The following is a 22,348-nucleotide window of genomic DNA, read 5'->3' as shown; positions in this document are numbered from 1 at the left end:
AATCAACCAGGCAACAGGTAGAACAAAGACACTTTCAATCAGTCATGCTCCCAAACTCGCCTCTTGTGCCCTTTTTCTCAGGAGCCCACAAACAAGATGCACTACACATTAAAATAAAGGATCCACCTACAAGAGACAGCATGGGGTCCAGGAAGCATGGATTTCAATGTAGGCAAGAGGCAGAGAAAATCCAGGAGGATGGGGAAGGCAGATGAGGAGGCAGAGAAGCCAGAGCAAAACTTATTTTCCATAAAGGAAAGTCAAGAGATAATACCCAAAACTGGGAGCAGCAAGTGGGTAGAGGGAAAGGAAATAGTCACAAATAATGTTATTTGCAATCAAGGCAGTAAAATACCATAGTACTCAGCCAAGAGAAAGTCCCAAGTGGTGCCCTGGGTAGAGAGACTGGGAGAGAAGCAGCCTCCCTCTGAGAAGTAGGCCAGCACCCTCCCCTCAAATCTGGGCAAGTAAAGTATGGCCTGGCCTTTCTAAGGACTTTTAGCTTCAACTTTGCTCTCCCAGTGTCCTAAGCCAAGTAAGACTGACAACCCTCACGGAGAGGCCTCTGAAGTGAGACTAAATGGGAAGGGAGGGCTCAGCTGCACCCTCCAGGACACAAGGAAGGTAAGTGAAGCCATCCTGGGCCCCCCAGACCAAAGTACCTTCAGCTCAAATATCACCAGCGCCTTCAATGCCCACAGAGCACAAGATTTGCCCAGATTCCCGACTCCCGACCCACATCATGATGAGACATGATGAAATGGAGGCTAGGTCACCAAGTTTCAGTGTGGCTTGTTTCCCAGCAGTAGGCAAGGGGAACAGCGAGGACCTGCTCCTTTTTGTGACAAGACTGTCAGAACCATTTTTCTCTCTTTAAAATTACATAATGTCTAATTTGAATAAAAGTAACTAAAAACATTTTTAAAGAATTCAACACAATGGTAATGCCAAGTAAAATCTCAAGCCTTAAATGTTTTAAACAAACAAAAACAACCACCAGTGTGTGGCCTGGGAAGCCCGAACCCGCACCAGCAGCTTCATACGTAGCCTGGGGTCTAACCTAGCTCACACGTCTCCTCTCCCATCCCCAAATTGCCACACATTCCAGCTGCACTAACAATGAAGACACAGCTTCCAATTAAAAGCAAGCAGTTTAAGTGGGTAGGGAGATAAATGGGTTCAAAAATTAAGTGTCTTAGTTATGTTTTAAAGAAAGGGCAGAAAAGGTGTGCATAACCAATTCCCAGATTCCCACTGCACCCGTCGGAACCCTGTGCTGGTCCCTCCCTGGCGGTGCTGGTCCAGGGCGTGCGCCAGCAGGTCCCTGCAGCGAGGCGAAGAGAGGCGAGGCAAGGCGAGCACTGGGGCTGTCTCCCTCCCACCCGGCTCTCTAGGAGGAGGACAGAGGACAAAGACTGCCAGGCACAGGGTAAAGGGCGAAAGGCAACAGATAAAGATTCCTTCAGATGGTGTTTACCTACTGCTCCCTACTGCACGAGCCGCTAAAGGAAGGCCTCACGTGCCGTCTTTATTACAACATCACGTATTTATTGGAGTCTGACCTACACCCTATTCATCTGTTTTCTAACCGTGAACACATCTGAATCCCCTGGGCTTGAATGAGTAGCTGGCACTAACAGGGCATTCTCGAGCAGAAGTAGGAGCTTCCGGAAGGCACAGAGTGGTGCTCGGCTTGGCCCATGGGTGATGAGGAGGCAGCTTGGTGGGTGCAAACACGTGGGAGCAAACACATGAATCGTAGCTGCGGGCAGGAGGAATATCAGGTGCATCTCCAGGCCCCGAGGGCTCAACTCCTCCACTTAAACCCCTCCCACTGGGGCGGCAGCTCAGTTTCAGAGAGCAGCCGGCAGAGACAGTCCTGCTCCTGGGCACTGTCCGAACCTCCTGCGACCTCCTGCTCCCTGCACTGCCTGCCTCTGGTAAGTCCCTAGCATTTTTTCTCAAATTCACCTTTTCCTTCAAAACTACTCTCAGCTGGATCTTAAACTATCTGGCTCGGTGAATCATTTGCTGCTTTGCTCTGTTCTCCAAGGACCCAGCAGGTGCACTGCTGGAGTACAGACCATGATTACAGAACTTTTAATAAGGTTACACTTTATTCTCAGTCTGTGAACAAGCTTATTTGGAAACTAAGTCCTCGTTTCTACCAAAAAATACATAAAGTTTAAAATGAAACTTAAATTTATATTATTACTTATCTGTTCCTCACCTTAAACTGTAATGTTTTAACATAAAAAATTATATACATATATGTGATTACACAGTTGCTGATTTTACTTTACAGTTTAACTTTAAAAACTTTAAAGCTTAATATGAGTACTGTTTTAATATAAGGTTAAAAAAACTTAACAAAATATCTTTGTATATACAAAAGGAGTTTTTTCCTTCATAAAGTTTTTCATAAATCTGTGTAAGAACAATTACTGACCAAATTATTAGCCAAGTGTGAGCCAAGGGGACTCTTCATTTAAGCAGAATCTGTCTACATTTGCTGCCCCAATTTTTATTGTGCATGAACAAGGTCTTCCAATGCTTTCAATTGGTTATGTTACATTTTCTTTTGTGAGGATAAATGAGGCAGGCAGGCACACTGAGCCTCTTGGCTCTAGTGACAAACCACCGAAAGTTAAAGCTGTGCATTTCCTGTTCAGAGGTCTGTCTGTAACGCAGGACCTCAGGCTGAAACTAGGAAGAGACCCTGGTTGTTCTTGAGGCCCCTTCTTCCAAACCCTACACAGGAAGCTGACTTGCTCCCTCGGTCATGGTTGTCCTGAAGGCTACCCTGCATTTTAAAGAACCAGAAGTCTAGGAGGGAGTGGCGGTTAATCACTGGAAAAGCTCAATTTGAGTAAAACTCACAAATCTTGTTCTTGCGACACTCCAGTGGGTAGGCGACAATGGCGTGTCCCTGAGTTATGCAATAACGCCACCTCACAATATTGTAATTACAGCATGCCCTTCAGAATGTTCCACCTAACAAGGCCCTCTGCCAGACAGCTGGACACACTGAAAGGAGTCTTGCAGCATGATTTCAGTGCACAGGTTCATATGCATGACCGGCATAGCTACCCAGCCCGGCCCAGCAATGTCCCATGAAGTTAAGCTATAATTATTTCTATTATGTTCTATCAAAGTTTTTGTGTGTTTTTTTTAAAGGATCTCCTTCTCTGGTCTATCTCAGAGTTCAAGCTCCTTAGAAACTTTTTAAACTTGCCAGTTAACTCACTATTATCCTAACAATTGGCAGCTACATTAACTGTCCATAGTTAGGAAGCCATCAAAAGAGCACTGGCAATTTAGTACTTCAAAAGCAAGCAAACAAAGCCCTGTAGCCAACTGAAACCACATGTAGGCAGCTGGGCCCGGACATAGGCCCAGCGGGGTGAGCTGGCCAACAGGGGAAGAAACACAGCATCCAGAGATGCGCTGCTCCTGGCTCTTCCCACAGGCAAAAAAGCCAATCAGCTTAGCATGAGCAGATGTTTAAAATGCTTGAAAAGTCATGAAAAAGGACACTTTTAAATGAAGTAGGAAAACCTCCGTGAGGGTTCACGGACCCTGTGCGTGTCTTCAAGCCACTGCATCCCACTGTCTTTTTCCCTCATTGTGGACACTATGGTACCAGCTGCTTAATCTGAAATGATTCTGAGATAGGGTGCTAGGCATGTAGAGGCTCTTACTTTCAGAAAGAAGGTAGGTGTATTCAAGAGCAGACACCATGTAACCAGCTCCTCTCCAAGGCAGAGATAGCCAAGTGGGAGCACAGAAGAATAATACCCACCATCACATAAACCTTTCGGAACAGGCTAACATGAATTTGCAAAGATGCTGATACTGAAAGCCAAGTCACAGGATCCTGCTTTATTAATGTCTCACTAGGCAGCTCTCCAAAGAATTATTAACTAAGAAACACACGTCCCCCCAAAAAAGATAGCAAAACTCCTCTCCTGTCCCCTAGAAAAACTTCCTCTGATTGCAAATACACTTACTACAAACAGTTAAAGCTCTGGACTATATTGTTTTGACAAGAATGCCCTTTTTGGGGGCACATTTGTCACCAGCAGTTTTAGTTTTAGTTCCGTCATCCTGTAAACCTTACTAGGCAAGAGAACTCAGACAATTCTATAGGCTGTCCTGTCGAAAGTCTACAAAAATTTTACCCCACTTGTCTGACATTACTGCACTTTTATAGCCAAGTGAACTATGCCCATCTCCAATGCCACCTGAAGACGCTATGCTCCTTGTCTTAATTAGCAATTGTGCAACCAACCCTGAGAGGTCAGTTTACCCAGAGTTAATGCCACTGCTACACCTGTGACTGCAGGGCAGGCTGTCCTTCCAACAACAAAACCCTGAAGAACAACATGGGCAACCAAGGGGACCATCCCCTGAAAGCCTGTTTTCTGTACTTGTGTGCCAACCAACCCAACAACAAAAACTCTAGATACAACGTGAGTAAAAAAAGTACACAGTAACATAAAAGTAATTATTCTCCTTAGTATTCTTTTAGGTAATACTATGATAACTTACATTTAACTTGCCTTCTATAAACTTTGAGAAACCTTAACCAATGTCGGTTTACTTATATTTTTGCCTAAAACTGTCAGCAATGTTAAATAAGATGCTTCTAAAAAACCTGACATCATCATCTTAAATCTCTAGGGAACTTTCTGCTCAGCTGGGCTCGGTGTTTTAATGCTGGAAGGGATGGACCTGAGCCCTCTCTTGGTATCACCAGGACTGGGTTCACACCTGATAAACGTTTTGCAACTGTCATCACTGGGATGGTGCTGCTTAAAGCTAGTGATGAAATCACCGGTTTTCAGATCTCTGCCATAACACATCCTATACAGTCCTGGGAAGCTGACTTGCAGAGGTTCTCACGCCTCCAGAACCGGAGAGCATAAAGAGGCGTGCCAGCACATGCCCCTGACTTATCTGGCTGGCCCAGCACTGGCTGGAGTCGCTAGGAAATTGTGCTTTTATCACCCAGAGCATATCTGCCCCTGAAGGTGTGGACTAAACTCATAAAAAATTATTTCACATTTTTTCCTATAATAAGAGGGGAAATTAAGCGAAAAGCTATGATTATGAGTGTAATTTGCTGGCTTTGACATGGCCTTGCAGCTACTATAGCCACAGGCGTTGGGAGAAGAGAAGAGGTGACCAGGAGAGGGCAGAGCCATTGATGAGCACCCCAAAAGGGAGGGCCAAGGGACCCCTCTCCCCAGTTGGTGTGGAGCAGCCAGAAATCTCCTTTCTCACACAAAATGCATGCCTCAGTCCCCTGCTCTGCAGAAACTCTCAGAAGGCTTAGGCAGCAGCAAAGCCTCTTTCCACCCAAACCACCTAAGCGAACAAACAGGTCTTTGAAAATAACTGGGTGATAAAATAGCTCCACAGAGGTAGTCTGTTGGTGGGAGAGTGGTTCTTTGTATTTTTAAGAAATATTAATAAATAAGCTGAGAAATCGGTTTCTGAGAATAAAATCAGACAGCTTATAATTTATGGTATCCAAGTGAAAATTAAAGATCTACCCCTCCCACTTTCACCCTCCTCCAGCAAAAGGCCCATTACCTCATCTCTTGTGTGTAGGACCCAAGGAGAGATGCAGCTGAGGTAACTACCTCATGCTGTGAAAGCAAATCTCTTAGATCTCCCACATGGAATTCTGTTTCCTGGTGAATGTCTCCCCACTGTGTAGAAAAGCTGATGAAATCCAACCATACTTGCTCAGGCCCTAAAGCAAAACTGCAGCTGAAAAGTTCTGTTAAATCATTTCCTTTGAATTTTATTTTTAAACTGCTTGAAAACATGTAGAAACCAAAGACCTTTTCCTTTTCACATTTTTATGCAAATGAAAGTGTTGGGCCTTGACTCCTCACACCTCCAGGCAGCCTTCCCCACCCACACATTTCTCTTGGACAGTCATTCCAGGGCTGGTCCTCCAAGATTTCCCGTCTCTTCTCTCAACTTTAGCATGAGGCAGAGTGAGAGCCTCAGGTATGCTGAGCAGCCTCTAAAGCAGGGGTCCCCAAACTATGGTCCGCGGGCCACATGCGGCCCCCTGAGGCCATTTATCCGGCCCCCGCCGCACTTCCGGAAGGGGCACCTCTTTCATTGGTGGTCAGTGAGAGGAGCATAGTTCCTATTGAAATATTGGTCAGTTTGTTGATTTAAATTTACCTGTTCTTTATTTTAAATATTGTATTTGTTCCCGTTTTGTTTTTTTACTTTAAAATAAGATATGTGCAGTGTGCATAGGAATTTGTTCATAGTTTTTTTTTATAGTCCGGCCCTCCAACGGTCTGAGGGACAGTGAACTGGCCCCCTGTGTATAAAGTTTGGGGACCCCTGCTCTAAAGGAAACCAATACTGAGACCTACTGTTAAGCCAGGGGGTGGTAGATAGGGAAAGAAGGACCCTTGGGGATAGTAACCTGAGGGCCAGACACACCAGCAGCCCGCTAGGACCCAGGACCCTGGGAGGACAAGGGGTGAGGGGCTTACTAAGGATCAGAGTGGGTGTGGTCTGAAGCATGGAGGACCTATGGCCCATTTCCTAATGGTTAGAGACTGAGGTGGCTTCCTACCATGATCCAACATAGGCACCCCTCACTCTACTTCCACCTTGACAATAAGGGCTGCAAAGTTCTGGTTCTGCCATTCAGAGTAAGGCCAGGAGAGCAAGGCAAGCACCCCAAACTGGCCACACTCTTGGCCACCCACACATTTGTGTCTGCTGGCCAGGCAGGGACAGGGTGTGTGGGTGAATCTACTTCACACTACTCACCAGTTGTTCACACACTCGCCTTGAAAGCACCTCAAAACCATGTGAGTTTATGGAGCCCACTTCATCTGTACTTCAGAGAGCATAGCTGCCCTTGCATCTGTGATGTTAGCAGCATTAGGGTAGGACCCCATTTCTAAATGCATTATTATTATTATTATTATTATTATTATTATTATTATTCGAGAGAGAGAGAGGAGAGAGATGAGAAACATCCACTTTTAGTTGTTTCACTTTAGTTAATGAATGCTTCTCATACATGCCTTGAACAGGGGACTCAAGCCGAGCGGTTTTAAGTCAGCAACCTTGGGCTTCAAGCCAGAGACTTTTGGGCTCAAGCCAGCGACCTTGGGATCACATTGGTGATCCTACACTCAAGCTGACAAGCCCACGCTCAAGCTGGCAATCTCGGGGTATCAAACGGGGGCCCTCAAAGTCCTGGATTAACACTCTATCCAATGCACGCACCACCACCACCACCACCACCAGTCAGGCTCTCGATGTATTTTTAATGCCTGCACGTAGAATACAATGCAATTAAACAGGACAGCCTGTCATGGTACATTTCCTGAATGTTATAATTACACGTTCGTTGTTCTAGGTGAACACAAACACAGGTCTAGGCCTCCTGCAGTCACATTTAGCACATTTACACCACATTGTGACACTAGTCAGGCCAGAAACTCCATGGACATGATCCCAACAGTCACTCGGCATCTTTAGTCTATAACCTTCCCGGCATCTGAGGCCTCAGGTGACAGGAAAAAGGCTCCCAAAACTCAAAAGAATGGCAAGGATTCTCAGAATTGATTCCAAACACTTCACACACCACACTACTCTTGGCCCCAAGGCAATTCAGGTCAGATCTGAGAAAACAAATGTGGTAGGGAATTGGCAGCTGATTCTGAGTAGGAGCAGCCCATTCTGCCTGCACCCACGAGGGTGGTTTCATCTCCTGTATCTCCAGATGCCTCTGCCTCCACCCCCCAGTGATCATTGTGAGAACAGGTTTTCCCCGTTGGCCCTTAGGCCAGGGTGCTGTCACTAAGGCTCTGCTCCTCCATTGCAGCTCCCGGTCCCCAAATGAGAGAGACTTGCCTCATCAGACCTGCAGCAAGTAAAACTGACTTCAAATAAAAGCAGTGGAAAGAAAAGCACAACAATTGGTGGCACTCCTTTACAACCACCACGTGTGAATCAAACAGGAGCTAACGGTGAGTGGACCCCTGGGAAGACCAGAGCCTGAACCATAAAAAGGAAAATGAGTCTTCTCAAAGAGCGGAAACCAAAAAAGCCACATTATATCCCAAGGCCTCCGGGAAAGCCCTTCAAGTATAAGTGTTTCCAGTGTCCATTTACCTGCAATGAAAAGTCACATCTTTTTAACCACATGAAGTATGGTCTCTGTAAAAACTCCATCACTTTAGTATCAGAGCAAGATCGTGTCCCTAAGTGCCCGAAATCTAATTCTCTAGACCCTAAGCAAACACACCAGCCAGACCCCACAGTGAAGCCCACCTCCTCCAAGTCTGTCACAAACAGGCTCCACCATTTGGACACCAAGCTTCCACTTGGCCTTGCCAAAGATGACTCTAAGGAAAATTTGGAAATGCAGGTGTGTGGACCCCACAAGGGCCCCGGACTGAAGTCTTCTCTCCACAAGGAAGCAATGTGCCCAGGTCCAGCACCAGAAGCCGTCATGGGCACTCAGTCTGCTCTGGAAGGTGTTGTGAGGCCATCAGCCTTTGTTCCCATTGGAGAGCACAGACTCAAAGGGCCAGAACACACCAAGGCTCCCGACACCCTGGCACTGCCCAGCCCCACCACCAAGGCCACTGCTTTCCATGCCAAGTCTGCATTCCACACCCCTGCCTACCCATGGAAAACCAGCTCGCCTTTCCTCCCACCTGAGTTTCCACATAAAATTCCAACCACAAAGGGGTTCAGTGCCCTTTCCCCTTATGTGCACCCCACACTCCCCGAGTACCCACCTCACTTTTACACAGAGCATGGATTGGCCACCATCTACTCACCCTACCGGCTGGCTGGGAACTCACCTGAGTGTGACACCCCCCTGCTGTCAGTCTATAGGGCCCAAGACCAAAGACATTTCCTGCCTCACCCTGGGCCAGTGCCTAAGCACTTGAACATATCTCCCTCAACATATGATCATTACAGGTTATTCCAGCAGTACCACCCCAATATGCCAATTCCTTATGGATTTTACAGACCAGAGTCTGCATTTTCCTCATATGGTCTCAGAGTCCCACCTATCACTGGTATTTCACAAGACCAAAGCTCTCACCTACTGGAAGAAGCCACCCTGGTCTACCCGGCTTCAAGTCCATCCAAGTTAAACCCTTCCAACTCCCACCAAAAACACACAGATTTTGAGAAAGACAGTCCAACTCTTGAGGCTGAAGACACTTCCAAACACGGGCAGAGGGACGCAGAAGGAACCAAGATGAGCCCACGTGCAGGAAGTGCGGCCACTGGTTCCCCAGGAAGGCCAAGTCCCACCAACTTCACACAGACAAGCCAGCCTTGCGCTGGGCTGGGTGAAGCCTCAGACAAGCCTGCCTCAAGTGCCCAGGGGAGGTTCCAGCAGACAGAACAGAGTCTCACAGCCTGCAAGCCCATCAAGAAAAGCACAGAGCACCCATATTCCCAGGCTCCAGAAGACAGAGATGACTCTTCAAAAAGGTAAGAACATTTCATTTTCAAAACCTCCAAAGTCATGTCTCTGGTTGTGCTTAGTTACCAAGCTTAGACTCACAAAAAGCTTCACACAGTGGCTTTTCTAAGTAAGGTCCCTACTAAGCCTTCTTTCTCTCTGCCTCTTCCAGCCTTGATGTTGTAGACGTCGATGCTCGGGCTCAAACAGGAAGTACTTCTCATGGGACGAAGGTCATGCCATCCAACCCAGAGGATGGCTCCAGGATAGCCCCGCTGAACCTCTCCAAGAAACTAGAGACCAAACTGATAGCTGCTCACGACTCCGTGTACAAAGACTTCACACAGCTGCAAGATGTGCCTCTTAATCTCTCAGTGAAGGACCCCTGCAATGCCCTGACTCCGAGGCCTTCCTTCCACAGCGTGCCACGAGAGGCAGAACCTGCTGCAGCTGCTCAGAAGGCTAAGATGGAAGGTTCCAGAGATGGGCCAGACTACAATGAGACGAATCAAAATGGCGTTGGCTCTGATGAGGTTCCAGTGATCTCCCCCACTGGGAAGGCCCAGGATGCACAGGCAGTGGACAGCAGTGATGAGCAGAAGCAGACAGCAGCCGTTGCCCTCTGCCAACTGGCGGCCTACAGTCCAGGCACTGTCCGGGTGGGCAGTGGGGAGCCCGTGGCCCAGGACTCCACCTGCCAACAAGACACATCCAGTCTCAGTGCCACAGTGAGCCAGGAACCTCAGAATGACCTCAGACCCAAAGGGCAGAAGAGAACAAGCCCACGGGATACAGTGAAGTCCCAGCAAGGATCTAAGAAGACAAAGGTAAGCGACACAGCCAGAGTGTTCACTCTCCGGAAAAGAACTCGAGTGTCTTAGTGATGGCTCACCCAGATGCGAAGAGTTGGGGCCACAGCACTTTTGAAAACAGGTTGCAGAGCAGCAAATTTTTCATAGCGCCTTCATTTTTTTACCTAGTCAATTTTACAAGGTAGCTTTTTCCCCTCAAAATAAGCTGCAATTCAGTTCACTTTTTGTAAATATTAAATATGTCCACTTGGAGTTGTAAAAATATTTGAATGACTCATACTCTAAGACTGATAAGTTAGACAATGGCTTTTATTTTTGTAAAATATCAAATGAAATAGGACTAAGAAGTAAATTTTAGGTGTAAGTCATCTCATAGGATATTCTCTAAAAACAGTTTTCTTATAAATATCTTAGCACCAGTACAAACTGTCATAACTGTATTATTAAACCTACTGTGCGGTTTTAAGTAAATAACAATTACTGGAAATGCCAGAAAAAACATTTTCAAGTCAGTGCTGTATGTAAAAACATTGTGCTTTATTATGACCGAATAATACACAAACATCAAGAGGCTATTTATACAAATAACTTATCTCCAAAAGGGAAAAGTCTATTACTGATGAAGTTATTATCAATATGTTCTAGTCCATACGTTACAGCGAATTTCATGACTCATTCAGCCTCATTTTCCACTTCCTAAAATGATGTATATATTGCTAATTTTCCAATAAACTCAAAAGATGAACTTCAAGGATACACAAAATGAAGACAAACATGAACTCTGTGTTATATTTTAGAGTATTTTGACATAATAAACTCAGTGACTAGAGAGTAAAGCTGAGGCAGCAATTAAAATAGTGTGTGAAGTGTGTGTGTGTGTGTGTGTGTGTGTGTCCACATATGTGAGTGTGCAAATATACATGCAGACCAGTGGCCATCAAGCCTGGGCATGTGTAGCACCCTGGGGCTCCTCTGAGACTTACCATGGGGCCCTCAGGGTCCTGTAGGAAAATGAGTTTCCAGAGCCTCAGTTCCCTAAAACCACTTCTTGAGAAAAGGTCAGCAGGTGTCCTGAGCTCCCCATCCTCAACCCTCTTCAAAACAGCCCTCTCTCCCACTCTCCACCCACACCACCTGGCATGTCAACAAAAGGTCCCTGGAAATGTATATGGTGCTGAGGGTAGAAATCAGTCCAGTAATGGGGGGGGGGGGGGGGGGTTTCTCAACAAGGCAGGTAGTTTTCACCAAAATGCATGTCCAGTGACATCCAACAGCAGTGCTAAAAGTAAGAAAGCCACTCCCAGCTACTTCTGCAGGTAACAAGGCTTCTTAGTACAGAGCTTAAAAGTAAAAATTTTAATATAAAAATAAGATATTGCGGCTCTGGATGGTTGGCTCAACAGTAGAGTGTCGGCCCAGATGTGGATGTTCCAGATTCAATTCCCAGTCAAGGCACAGAGGGGAAGTGGCCAACTGCTCCTCCATCTCCTTCTCTCTCTCTCTCTCTCCCTCTCTCTCCTCCTCCTTCTTCTTCTTCTTTCACAGGCATGGCTCAGTTGATTCGAGTGCATCAGCCCAGATGCTAAAAATAGCTTCATAGAGCCTCCACCTCAGGCATTAGAAATAGCTTGCCTGCAAGCGGCCCCCAATGGGCAAAGCATTAGCCCCAGACAGGGGCTGCCAGGTGGATCCCAGTTGGGGTGCATGCAGGCATCTGTCTTTGTATCTCCCCTACTCTCACTTAAAAAATTAATAAAATAAAATATGAGTCAGCCCTTACCACCTCATCCTATGTATAAGTACTACTCATCAAAAAACAGTCTGAAATAGCCTGGCCAGCTGGTGGCACAGTGGATAGAGTATTGGACTGGGACCTAGAGGACCCAGGTTTGAAACCCCGAGGTCACTGGCTTGAGTGTGGGCTCATCCGGCTTGAGCGCGGGGTCACCAGCTTGAATGCAGGGTCATAGACATGACCCTATGGTCACTAGATTGAGCTCCAAGGTTGCTGGCTTGAGCCCAAGGTCACTCGCTCTGCTGGACACGGACACACACACATACAGACCCCGTCAAGGCATATATGAGAAAACAATCAATGAACAACTAAGGTGCCACAAAAAAGAATTGATGCTTCTCATCTCTCCCTTGCTATGTGTGTCCCTATCTGTCCCCTTCTCTTACTCTCTCTCTGTCAAAAAAAAATAAGTCTGAACTAAAAATTCATCTTGTTCAGAGCTGCAATGCAATAAATTATTATTTGCTATTGTTTGGATCAACTCAGTGCTAATAACTGTATTCTGTAAAAACTCGATCAAGAAAAATTTTTAAGTGCTGAGCACCTTGTGGGCCTAGGAAATGTAGCAGCTAGTGCTCACTCAGATATCTGCTGCTAGAGATTCACGAGAAGGAGGTGGCAACACCTGCACAGCAGGAAACACTGTTTGGGAAAGTAAGTGGAGATGAAGAGTTTAAGGAGACTAAAGGGCCTTGGCCAAATAGCCTAGTTGGTTAGAACATCGTCCCAAAGCACAGAGTTTGCTGGTTCAATCCCCGGTCAGGGCACATACAGGAACAGATCAATGTTCCTGTCTATCTCTCTCTCTCCCTTCCTCTCTCGCTAAAATAAATAAATAAATAAAAAATAAAAAAAGGAGACTAAAGGATAAAACCCCTGAAGGAGCAGCATCTGTGCATTTCCAATGGATGACAGCAGGAGTGAAAGTATCATGATGCCTCAACCCACTGTATTTATAATTTGAAAAGTTTGTGATCATTGTATTTTAAAATGACAGTATTCAGGACAGCAAATAACATGCTTTGCAATACATTAAATTGATATAAAACCACTGATATCACCTCAGAGAAAGGCAGAGCTTGTCACAATGCTTTTCCACATACATGAGACCACTGTTACAAAGTGCCCTAAAGCATCAAAAACACCATGGAGCGCCTTCAGACGACCACACAAACCCAAAACTTAGCTGTCATGATCCAAACTGAGGGGCATACATGCGACTCCACTGGCATGTGGGGCTCTTCTGTTTCTGACACCAGAATGTTTGACACAAAAGTAGGACACCTCTGCTCTCTCAAAAGTCAACACCCTGGCCTGACCTGTGGTGGCTCAGTGGATAAAGCGTCGACCTGGAAATGCTGAGGTCTCCGGTTCAAAACCCTGGGCTTGCCTGGTCAAGGCACATATGGGAGTTGATGCTTCCAGCTCCTCCCCCCCTTCTCTCTCTCTGTCTCTCCTTTCTCTCTCTCTCTGTCTCTCCCTCTCCTCTCTAAAATGAATAAATAAATAAAAAAGTTAAAAAAAAAAAGTCAACACCCTGTAGGAAGCAGAACCACAGGCTCCAGGCTCACAACCCAAAGCCTCACCCTGCAGACAAGCTATCACTTCATACCTGACACATGCAAGAACACAGACCTGCTGTACCAAAGGCCTAAAGATTCTGAAGACACTTTTACAGCTCATCCCCAAGTGCCAGGCATCTTTAAGTGACAAGAAGAGAAACCAGGAAGTTACTTACTATCCAGGCCTCCTGCTACAGTGTAGACAGGGAGCTACCTTACCACTAAGGAGATGCTCATCTCAGCTCTAAGAGGCACAACCTGCCTGCAGGTGTCAATGGTGGGACTGTGATTGTGGCATTAAGACAGAGCCCACCCATCCTCCCGACACAATTCTTCCAGATCAGGTGTGACAAACACAACACAGGAAGCAGGCAGGCCCTTTGTATCTACCTAAAAGCACACCAGAGTCCTAGGTCTTTATATTACCGATCTGTTAACTATACTACCTTTTTGCATCCATGTATGACTGGACATAAAAGGTGTAAAACGTCTAACCTTTACATGCAAAAAGTAATAAACCCTCAGAAAATTAAATTTAGAGCTCTCCTACTAGGTATATACCTAAAAGAAATGAAAGCAAGGATACTAACAAATATGTGTGAGCTGATATTCAAAAGATGGAAACAGACTCCAGCCATGTGACTCAGTGGATAAAGAAATCATCATCCCGGTGTACAAGGTCATAGATTCAACCCCTGGTCACCATGTATGAGAAGCAATCAATGAGTACACAAATAAATCAAACAACAAAGTGGAACGAGTTGATGCTTCTCTCTCTCTCTCTCCCTCCTCCCTCTTCCTCTCTCTATGGGGAAAAAAAGATGGAAATAACCCATGCCTACTGACAGAATTTCTGGCAGACCAGCACCAGTCTGTAGACTGGTGGTTGAAAATCACTGCTTTGTAATACTCAAAATGTCAAGTTTTCAACAAAAAACTACAAGGCACAAAGAAACAAAAACCGGAAAAAGAAATGGGCAGAACATATCCCTGAGGAAGCCCAGACATTGTACTTACAAGACAAAGACTAAATCAACTGTCTCAAAAACGCTCCAAGAAAAGAAAATGCTCAAACAGCTACAGGAAACAAAGAGAACAGTATCAGAACAAATATGGAATGTCAATTAAAAAAACAGAAACTATAAAAAGAGACCAGACAAATTCTGGAACTGAAAGTACAATAAGTGTTATGAAAACTTCAAAGAGTACAACAGCTGACATGAATCAGCAGAAGAATCAGTGAACCCGAAGACAGGGAAACTAAAACTACCCCATCTGAGGTGAAGAAAAAACAAAAAAATGAACAATAAATGTTAGCCCCTGTGGCCTCCACTACCTGCGCTAGGATAAGATCACTGTCACCCAGTCTGGCACAATCCTTCCCAAACAGAAGACAGCAAAGCTTTCTCCACATCCCACCAGGCAAGAAGGGGCCAGACACCCAAGTGAATATCATGGGCCAACGTATACTACATTATGTCCACAGTTTTATTTATTTACTTTTTTTTTTTTTTAATTTACTGACTTTAATGAGAGAAGAAGGAAAAGAGAATAGAGAGACAGGAACATTGATCTGTTCCTACATGTGCCCTGACTGGGGATCAAACCAGCAACCTCTGTGTTTCTGGTCGATGCTCTAACCAACCAAGCTATCCAGCCAGGGTTTTGTTGCTGTTTTTTTTTAATTATTGATTTTTAAAGAGAGGAAGGGAGAGAGAAAGACAAGAACATCAATCTGTTCCTGTATGTGCCCTGACCAGGGATGGAACTGGCAGCCTCTGTGCTTCTGTACGATGCTCAAGCCAGTTGAGCTATCTCGCCAGGGCTATGTTCCACAATTTTAAAGCAAGAGCTGGACACTGTTTATGACACAAACACCCACATACTCCGTCTGTTCGTGATCAGCAAACACTGATCACACCAGCCACACACACAAGTTGCATCAGGCAATGAGGAGTAAAGAAAAGGCTCTAGTCTCCTTCAAGTTGAACTGCAGCTGGCACCACAGATGGGACTTCATCTTGATCCATGACACTCACATGCCAACACACTCTCACACACTACCCCTCACACCATCTATTTTCACAAATAAATGTGTCACTTAGGACAGAATAAAATATTAAAATCACAGAAGTAAATCTGTCACCTTGGGATAGGCAGTGATTTCTTAGATATGACACAAGCTATAAAAAAGACGAGGGCCTGATCAGGTGGTGGCGTCATGGATAGAGGGTTGAACTGGGATGCAGAGGACCCAACTTCGAGACCCCGAGGTTGCCAGCTTGAGCACGGACTTATCTGGTTTGAGCAAAGCTCACCGGCTTGGACCCAAGGTCGCTGACTCAAGCAAGGGGCTACTCGGTCTGCTGAAGGCCCACGGTCAAGGCACATATGAGAAAGCAATCAATGAACAACTAAGGTGTCGCAACGAAAAACTAATGATTGATGCTTCTCATCTCTCTCCGTTCCTGTCTGTCTGTCCCTGTCTATCCCTCTCTCTTTCTCTCTCTGTAAAAAAAAAAAGACAAGTGGGACCTAACAAAAATTTAAAACTTTGGTGTATCAAATGATACCATGAAGAAAGTAAAAAGACTACTACAGAAATGGGAGAAAATATTTGCAAGTCATATATCTAATAAGAGATTTATATTCAAAATACATAAAGAACTCTTACAACAATAAAGATGACCCAATTTTTTAAATGAGCAAAAGGATTTGAATAGATGTTTCTCCTATAAATATACCCAAATGAACAGTAGCAACATGAAAAAATGCTCAACATCATTAGAAGAGCGCAAAACAAAACCACAATGAGATACCATGTCACACCCACTGGGATGGCTATTATCCAAAAAAGAGCCCTGGCCGGTTGGCTCAGTGGTAGAGCGTCGGCCTGGCGTGCGGGGGACCAGAGTTCGATTCCCAGCCAGGGCACATAGGAGAAGCGCCCATTTGCTTCTCCACCCCCCCCCCTTCCTCTCTGTCTCTCTCTTCCCCTCCCACAGCCAAGGCTCCATTGGAGCAAAGATGGCCCGAGCGCTGGGGATGGCTCCTTGGCCTCTGCCCCAGGTGCTAGAGTGGCTCTGGTCGCGGCACAGCGACGCCCCGGAGGGGCAGAGCATCGCCCCCTGGTGGGCAGAGCATCGCCCCTGGTGGGCAGAGCATCGCCCCTGGTGGGCGTGCTGGGTGGATCCTGGTCAGGCACATGCGGGAGTCTGTCTGACCGTCTCTCCCCGTTTCCAGCTTCAGAAAAATACAAAAAAATTTAAAAAAAATAAACAAAAAAGAAAAAATAAAGAGAATGTAGAGAAACTGTAATACTCAAAATGCTGATGAGAATTTAACAGTTTCATAGTTCCTGAAAAAGTCAAAGTTGCATGTAACCCAGCAATCCACTTCTAGGTCTATACTCAAGAGAACTGAAATCACATTCCACACAAGTATTCAAAGCATTGTTATTCACAATGACCACATGTCTATGGAGGGAGAAAGGGATAAAGAAATACTCTTCAGTGAATAAAGGGAACCAAGCAGGACTGCTACAAACTACAATGTGGGTGAACATTAAAAACATTCCTCTGAGTGAGAGAAGCTGGGCACAGAGACCCCTGCTGTCAATCCCATTTCTATGAAACATCCAGAAAAGGCAGACTGCAGAGTTGGATCAGGGGCTGCCCCAGGGCTGGGCGTGCTGAGAGGAAGGGGAGTGATTGCTCCTAAGCACCTGGTCTCTTTGTAGGGCAATGAAAATATCCTGAAGTTAGAAATGACAATGGCTACACAACTGTAAATCTATAAAACACTGAGTTGTACACTTTAAATGAGTAAACTTTATGGTATATATATTATATCTCAATAAAGCTGCTCCAAAAATGAGCAGAGATTAAAAAGTAAACAGAAACTATGGGGTCCAAAAGCTTTCCTGTGCTCCAAGATGCCAGCAGAGTACTCAGCCAGCACTTCCAACACCCCCACAGTTCGGGTGTTGGGCAGTAAGAGGCAGGGCCAGACCTGTCTCCGCACACAAGTCACCTCCCTGGCTGTGTGGTACCTGTAGTGACCCATTCTAGGAGGGGGCCCTCTCCATCCTTCGCAGCTATCCTTTCTTTCTGTCCAGAGGCACCAGTGGTCACATCCAGGGATGGTTCCCACCAACCACAGACAGGGCTTCATGTGACCACAGCCCCATACTCCACCACCGTGTGGCCAGACCTGGCAGCTGGGACACGCAGGCCTGGGGCTCAGTGGTCCCTCTGCACCGACCACACTGTGCCCCTGACCCCCCTGCTAAAGCCCTCCAACCCCAACACTTGCTGGGGTAAGCCTTGTTCCCGGTAGACCATGACGTCGTCCCCCCAGGTGATAAACACAGCAGCAGTACACACATTCAAACCAGTCATAGTACCCCACAACAGTGAAAACTGGTTTTGTGGGGGAGGGGTTTCAGATGTTATAGTGGTTCATGGACCCCAAATCCAGGTATGCATTGTATCTGTGGTATTAATACTGCACAGCAAGGAGAAGCAGCAATTAAAAAACGAAAAAGGTCCACATAATAAGGAAGGCTGAGCACCTTCTCGCCTGTAAACACTATGTCAGTCAGCAAGGATACAGGTGTGATGTAGGCTCACACAGGCCATACTGGAGAGATGGGGAGAGACGAAGCACCCATATCTACAACAGTCCTGACAACCAAAGCAAACACAGAGCAGGTACTCACCATCTGCAAGTCGGAGAGGGAGCAGCAGGCCTCTTCTGCCCAGTTCTGCTAGCGCCAGACACCCACCATGCCAGGCGTTGTCTGTCTCCTGAAAACTGAGAGCATACAGGACGCCTGAGACCACAGTGCTCTCCTTCAAATCCAGACCCCATGCCTATAAGCCTCACCAGAACCTTTGTGTGAGTTGCAAAACATCAGTTGGCTCAGGAAGTACAATTCTCCCAATTTAACTGGAGATCACTGTCCAGTGCAGTCCTCCTCCTCAGATACACCACAATGAGTCAAGTCCTGGGTCGGCCCCAGAGCCAGTCTACTCCAGCGACTGCACAACCAGCAACTTATGCCATGAGAGAAATCAAACCACCGATGACAGTCTGCAAGGCACTGTCTCCAGAGTCCTGCGCAGGGGTAACACTGCAGGGCCAGCAAGGGGGGCTAAATCAATGTTTTCTAAGTGGTGGGGCTGTGGGAGCCGTGGGAACTGACAGTCAGGAGCTGGGACACAGGGAGGGGGCAGCAGCCAGTTGGAGGCTCCCAGTAAAGCCCCCTTGGGGACTCAGGAAGTTCCACACCACAGGGCCTGGCCTGGAAACAGCAGGGAATGCAGTCAGCCTGGGATGTGTGCTTGAGTTCATGGAACTGATGTCCTGTTTCTGACCTATTTCAGAAAAGACTGAGCTCACTACACGTCCCAGGAAGACACAGAAGGAGGATGAGATTAGAGCAGCAGCTGTGCCCATGCCCAGTGCCCGCTGGCCCTGGCACCCTGCCACCTTACACTCCCTCCTCCCAGCTGGCCCCTGACTTTCCACATCTCTAAATGCCCTGATCTGTGGTTAACTTCTCTGTATGGCAAGTTCATGTATCTCATGCCCATGTTATGCAGGTGGCACCAAGGAGAGGCAATGAAACTGATACACTCAGGTTGCTGCCCTGGGAATCACAAGCAGAAAGACATTTCCACCCTCCATTGCCCAGCTACAAAATCAGAGTTCATTAAAATGACAAAATAAAGGAAAAGAAGTGTTTGGACATTAAACTAATGAAGACAAAAGAAACTAGACTGAGACTGCAGGGCTGGAGAAAGGCCCACACACCCAACCAGAGACGTGTCTTCTGTGACAAAAGATGTTCAATACGTCGAGTGAGGCTTTGAAAGGGAAGCAGTGGAGTGTAGTGGTGAAGCGGAGGGGCTGACTGAGGAGGCGGGTGGAGTCTGTACAAAATAGCTTTAGCTGAGCATAGGGAAGAAGCAGAAAAAAGAAAAACCTGGAGGCAGATAGCCGTCTTTGTTGAAGAGGCCAGAGTATAAGGCTCCCAAATCCCATCTCAGAGCTCTGCTCTATCCCAAAAGCAGACACTCTATGCCATGCCCATGGACACTCCCTCAGTGGCCATGTGGGGATGCCCAGCTCTGCACCCAGCAGGACCCCAGTACCATCAATACGCCACCAGAAAAGAACTCCAGGAAGATGCCCACAACAAGCTGGCAGAACCACCACGTAGATGGGAGCCAGCACTGGCTTGTTCCTCGTCCACAGTCCTGCACAGCCTGACAAATACATATTTCTGCAGAAAGTGAGGCGTTTCCATGAGACAACATGCTGGTCAAACACGCACCATTATTCTGAAAAAGGTGACCCACATTTGTTTCCTGCTCTCCTTAAACTGTCACCGAGCAGGCTCGAGGTGAAGTGCAAGAAGAAACCTGCTCAGAAGGAGCATGGGCTGTGTGGGATGCTCATGGAGCTGCCTCAGTGACAAACACATACACAAGCCCCAGAAGCAGCACACCTTCCACACACAGTGGCAATCCTAAAAGAAAAGCCACCAGCTAATGAGGGCAGGTGTGCAACCAGTGGCCTAGTAAACAGCATCCATCCTCCAATCATCTCATTCTGAAACCAGGAAAGACACATGCATTAAGAAATCCAGAAAAAAAAAGAAACTCAGGAGGCCTGACTTGTGGTGGTACAGTGGACTGGAGTACTGACCTGGAATGGTGGGGTCGTCAGTTCAAAACTCTAGGTTTACTGGGTCAAGGCACATGCAAGAAGCAACTACTATGAGTTGATGTTTCCTGCTCCTATCCCCTGGTTCTCTTTCTCTCTCAAATAATAAATAAAACCTTTAAAAACAAAATAAAATAAAATAAAACCCAGGAGTACATGCTCACTCAGCCTGCCACAGACGCATGCCTGGGAGCACCGGTGCTGCCTGGGGCGCAGCCCTGTCCCCTGACCTGTAGGGCTCACCCAGGCTCACACCCAAAACCTGCCATCTGCACATCCTAGCCCACACCCATGTGGCCAGCAGGCCATCTGTAACCAGACTTGGCTGTTTAAATTTAAATCCAATAAAATTAATCTTCCAATTCAGACCTCAGATATACTAGCCTCTTTTTAAGTCTCAACAGCCACAGGTGGCTCATGGCTGCCCTACAGGCAGATCCAGAACATTCCATACTCACAGAACATTCCCTGAAAGAGTACAGACTACAGATTCTAGAATACCTCTATGTATGTTTGAGATTAATGGCCCTGGCAGGTTGGCTCAGTGGTAGAGCGTCGGCCTGGCGTGCAGGAGTCCCGGGTTCGATTTCTGGCCAGGGCACATAGGAGAAGCGCCCATCTGCTTCTCCACCCCTCCCCCTCCTTCCTCTCTGTCTCTCTCTTCCCCTCCCGCAGCTGAGGCTCCACTGGAGCAAAAAGATGGCCCGGGCGCTGGGGATGGCTCCTTGGCCTCTGCCCCGGTCGCTGGAGTGGCTCTGGTCTCGACAGAGTGACGCCCCGGATGGGCGGAACATTGCCCCCTGGTGGGCTTGCCGGGTGGATCCCGGTCGGGCGCATGTGGGAGTCTGTCTGCCTCCCTGTTTCCAGCTTCAGAAAATTAAAAAAAAAAAGATTAATTTTCCTTAAGGTTTTTAAATGTAATGAAATCTAAACTAATAAAATAAATATACCAGCAATTACTAGTGTTCCAAATTCACTTCAAACGGGGGGGAAAAATAACAACTCTGGGGCTCAGACAAAAAGCTCAGTTAAAGAAAATATTAGCCTGACCAGGTGGTGGCACAATGTATTAGAGCATTGGCCTGGTATGCTGAGAACCCAGGTTCAAAATTCCAAGGTCACCAGCTTGAGCATGGGATCACAGACATGACTCCATGGTCTCTGGCCTGAACCCCAAGGTCGCTGGCTTGAGCAAGGGGGTCACTGGCTCAGCTGAAGCCCCCCAGTCAAGGCACATATGAGAAAGCAATCAATGAACTAAGGTGCCACTACTATAAGTTGATGCTTTTCATCTCTCTTCCCTTCCTTTCTGTCTGTCCCTGTTTCTCTCTCTTTCTCAAAAGAAAAAAAAATATTAAAGGATGGAGAAGAGAAAAGCTACCACTTCCAGCCAGAAGGTCTCCCTCTCCCCCCACACTCACCTGAAACAGTCCAGCACTGACCCCACCACGTCATCTGCCAGCTCTTGGGGAAGCCTTCCAGCCACCCTTCCAATTCTGAAAAAGAAGGACATCATCTATCAGCACTACCAGACCATCAGACCGTCATGGGGGTACACGCTAGACCAAGAACCATCCCAGCAATTTCCCTCCCCCCAGAGAAGGGAAAGCAGAGACTGACTCAAAAGCAAGCTAACACACACTCCACTCCACAGGTCACCTGTCCCACCAGGGTGCTCTACCAGGTTGACATAAACAAATGTCTGTGTGCCTCAGAGGACTGATACAAAGGGGGTGGGTGCACAGCACTCAATGATGGTCATGCACCCACCACCTCCAGACCCTCTCACCTGGCAGGAGACCCCACTTCCACATTAGACACCAACTGCTGGATACCATCAGATCACTTGACATGGGACCTGCATCCCAACAGCTGTGCCAGGCTAGGAGGTGCCGCTTGAAGGCCCCTTACACCCAGCTCACACTACTCCAACCACATGTGACTCTGTAAGCAGAGGTTGTCC

At 46.8% G+C, this 22,348-nt stretch overlaps 2 protein-coding genes across 7 annotated transcripts in view; one reads left to right on the top strand and one right to left on the bottom strand.

Moving 5' to 3' along the window:
• TBCD (tubulin folding cofactor D) overlaps positions 1 to 22,348 on the bottom strand; it is a 202,336-nt gene that overhangs the window by 121,276 nt on the left and 58,712 nt on the right. For all 4 annotated transcript variants that reach the window (XM_066236166.1, XM_066236169.1, XM_066236167.1 and 1 more), the window contains 2 exons: positions 21,807 to 21,881; positions 18,374 to 18,468 (listed from right to left, as the gene is read on the bottom strand). In XM_066236166.1, the coding sequence (XP_066092263.1) occupies positions 18,374 to 18,468; positions 21,807 to 21,881 (170 nt within the window). The remainder of the gene's footprint in view (positions 1 to 18,373; positions 18,469 to 21,806; positions 21,882 to 22,348) is intronic.
• ZNF750 (zinc finger protein 750) lies at positions 1,597 to 21,259 on the top strand. 3 transcript variants are annotated; one of them, XM_066236170.1, is made up of 4 exons: positions 1,597 to 1,940; positions 7,880 to 9,513; positions 9,657 to 10,311; positions 19,041 to 19,208. In XM_066236170.1, the coding sequence occupies exons 2-4, from the start codon at positions 8,072 to 8,074 to the stop codon at positions 19,191 to 19,193; spliced, it is 2,250 nt and encodes a 749-aa protein (XP_066092267.1). In that variant the 5' UTR covers positions 1,597 to 1,940; positions 7,880 to 8,071; the 3' UTR covers positions 19,194 to 19,208. The 3 variants fall into 3 exon arrangements, with proteins under 3 accessions (XP_066092267.1, XP_066092269.1, XP_066092268.1); XM_066236171.1 differs by lacking the exon at positions 19,041 to 19,208 and adding an exon at positions 19,260 to 21,259 and having other exon boundaries at positions 1,598 to 1,940; XM_066236172.1 differs by lacking the exon at positions 7,880 to 9,513.

This window comes from Saccopteryx bilineata, chromosome 6 (assembly GCF_036850765.1).
Source record: "Saccopteryx bilineata isolate mSacBil1 chromosome 6, mSacBil1_pri_phased_curated, whole genome shotgun sequence".
In the NCBI taxonomy this organism is placed as follows: domain Eukaryota; kingdom Metazoa; phylum Chordata; class Mammalia; order Chiroptera; family Emballonuridae; genus Saccopteryx; species Saccopteryx bilineata.
Note: the sequence above shows the minus strand (reverse complement) of the source record. Positions and strands in the feature narration are given on the sequence as shown.

Coding starts and splice junctions, on each gene's coding strand:
- ZNF750 (XM_066236170.1), top strand. CDS start 8,072: ATGAGTCTTCTCAAAGAGCGGAAACCAAAAAAGCCACATTATATCCCA. Junction 9,514..9,656: donor AGAGATGACTCTTCAAAAAG/GTAAGAACATTT, acceptor TGCCTCTTCCAG/CCTTGATGTTGTAGACGTCG. Junction 10,312..19,040: donor AAGGATCTAAGAAGACAAAG/GTAAGCGACACA, acceptor GACCTATTTCAG/AAAAGACTGAGCTCACTACA.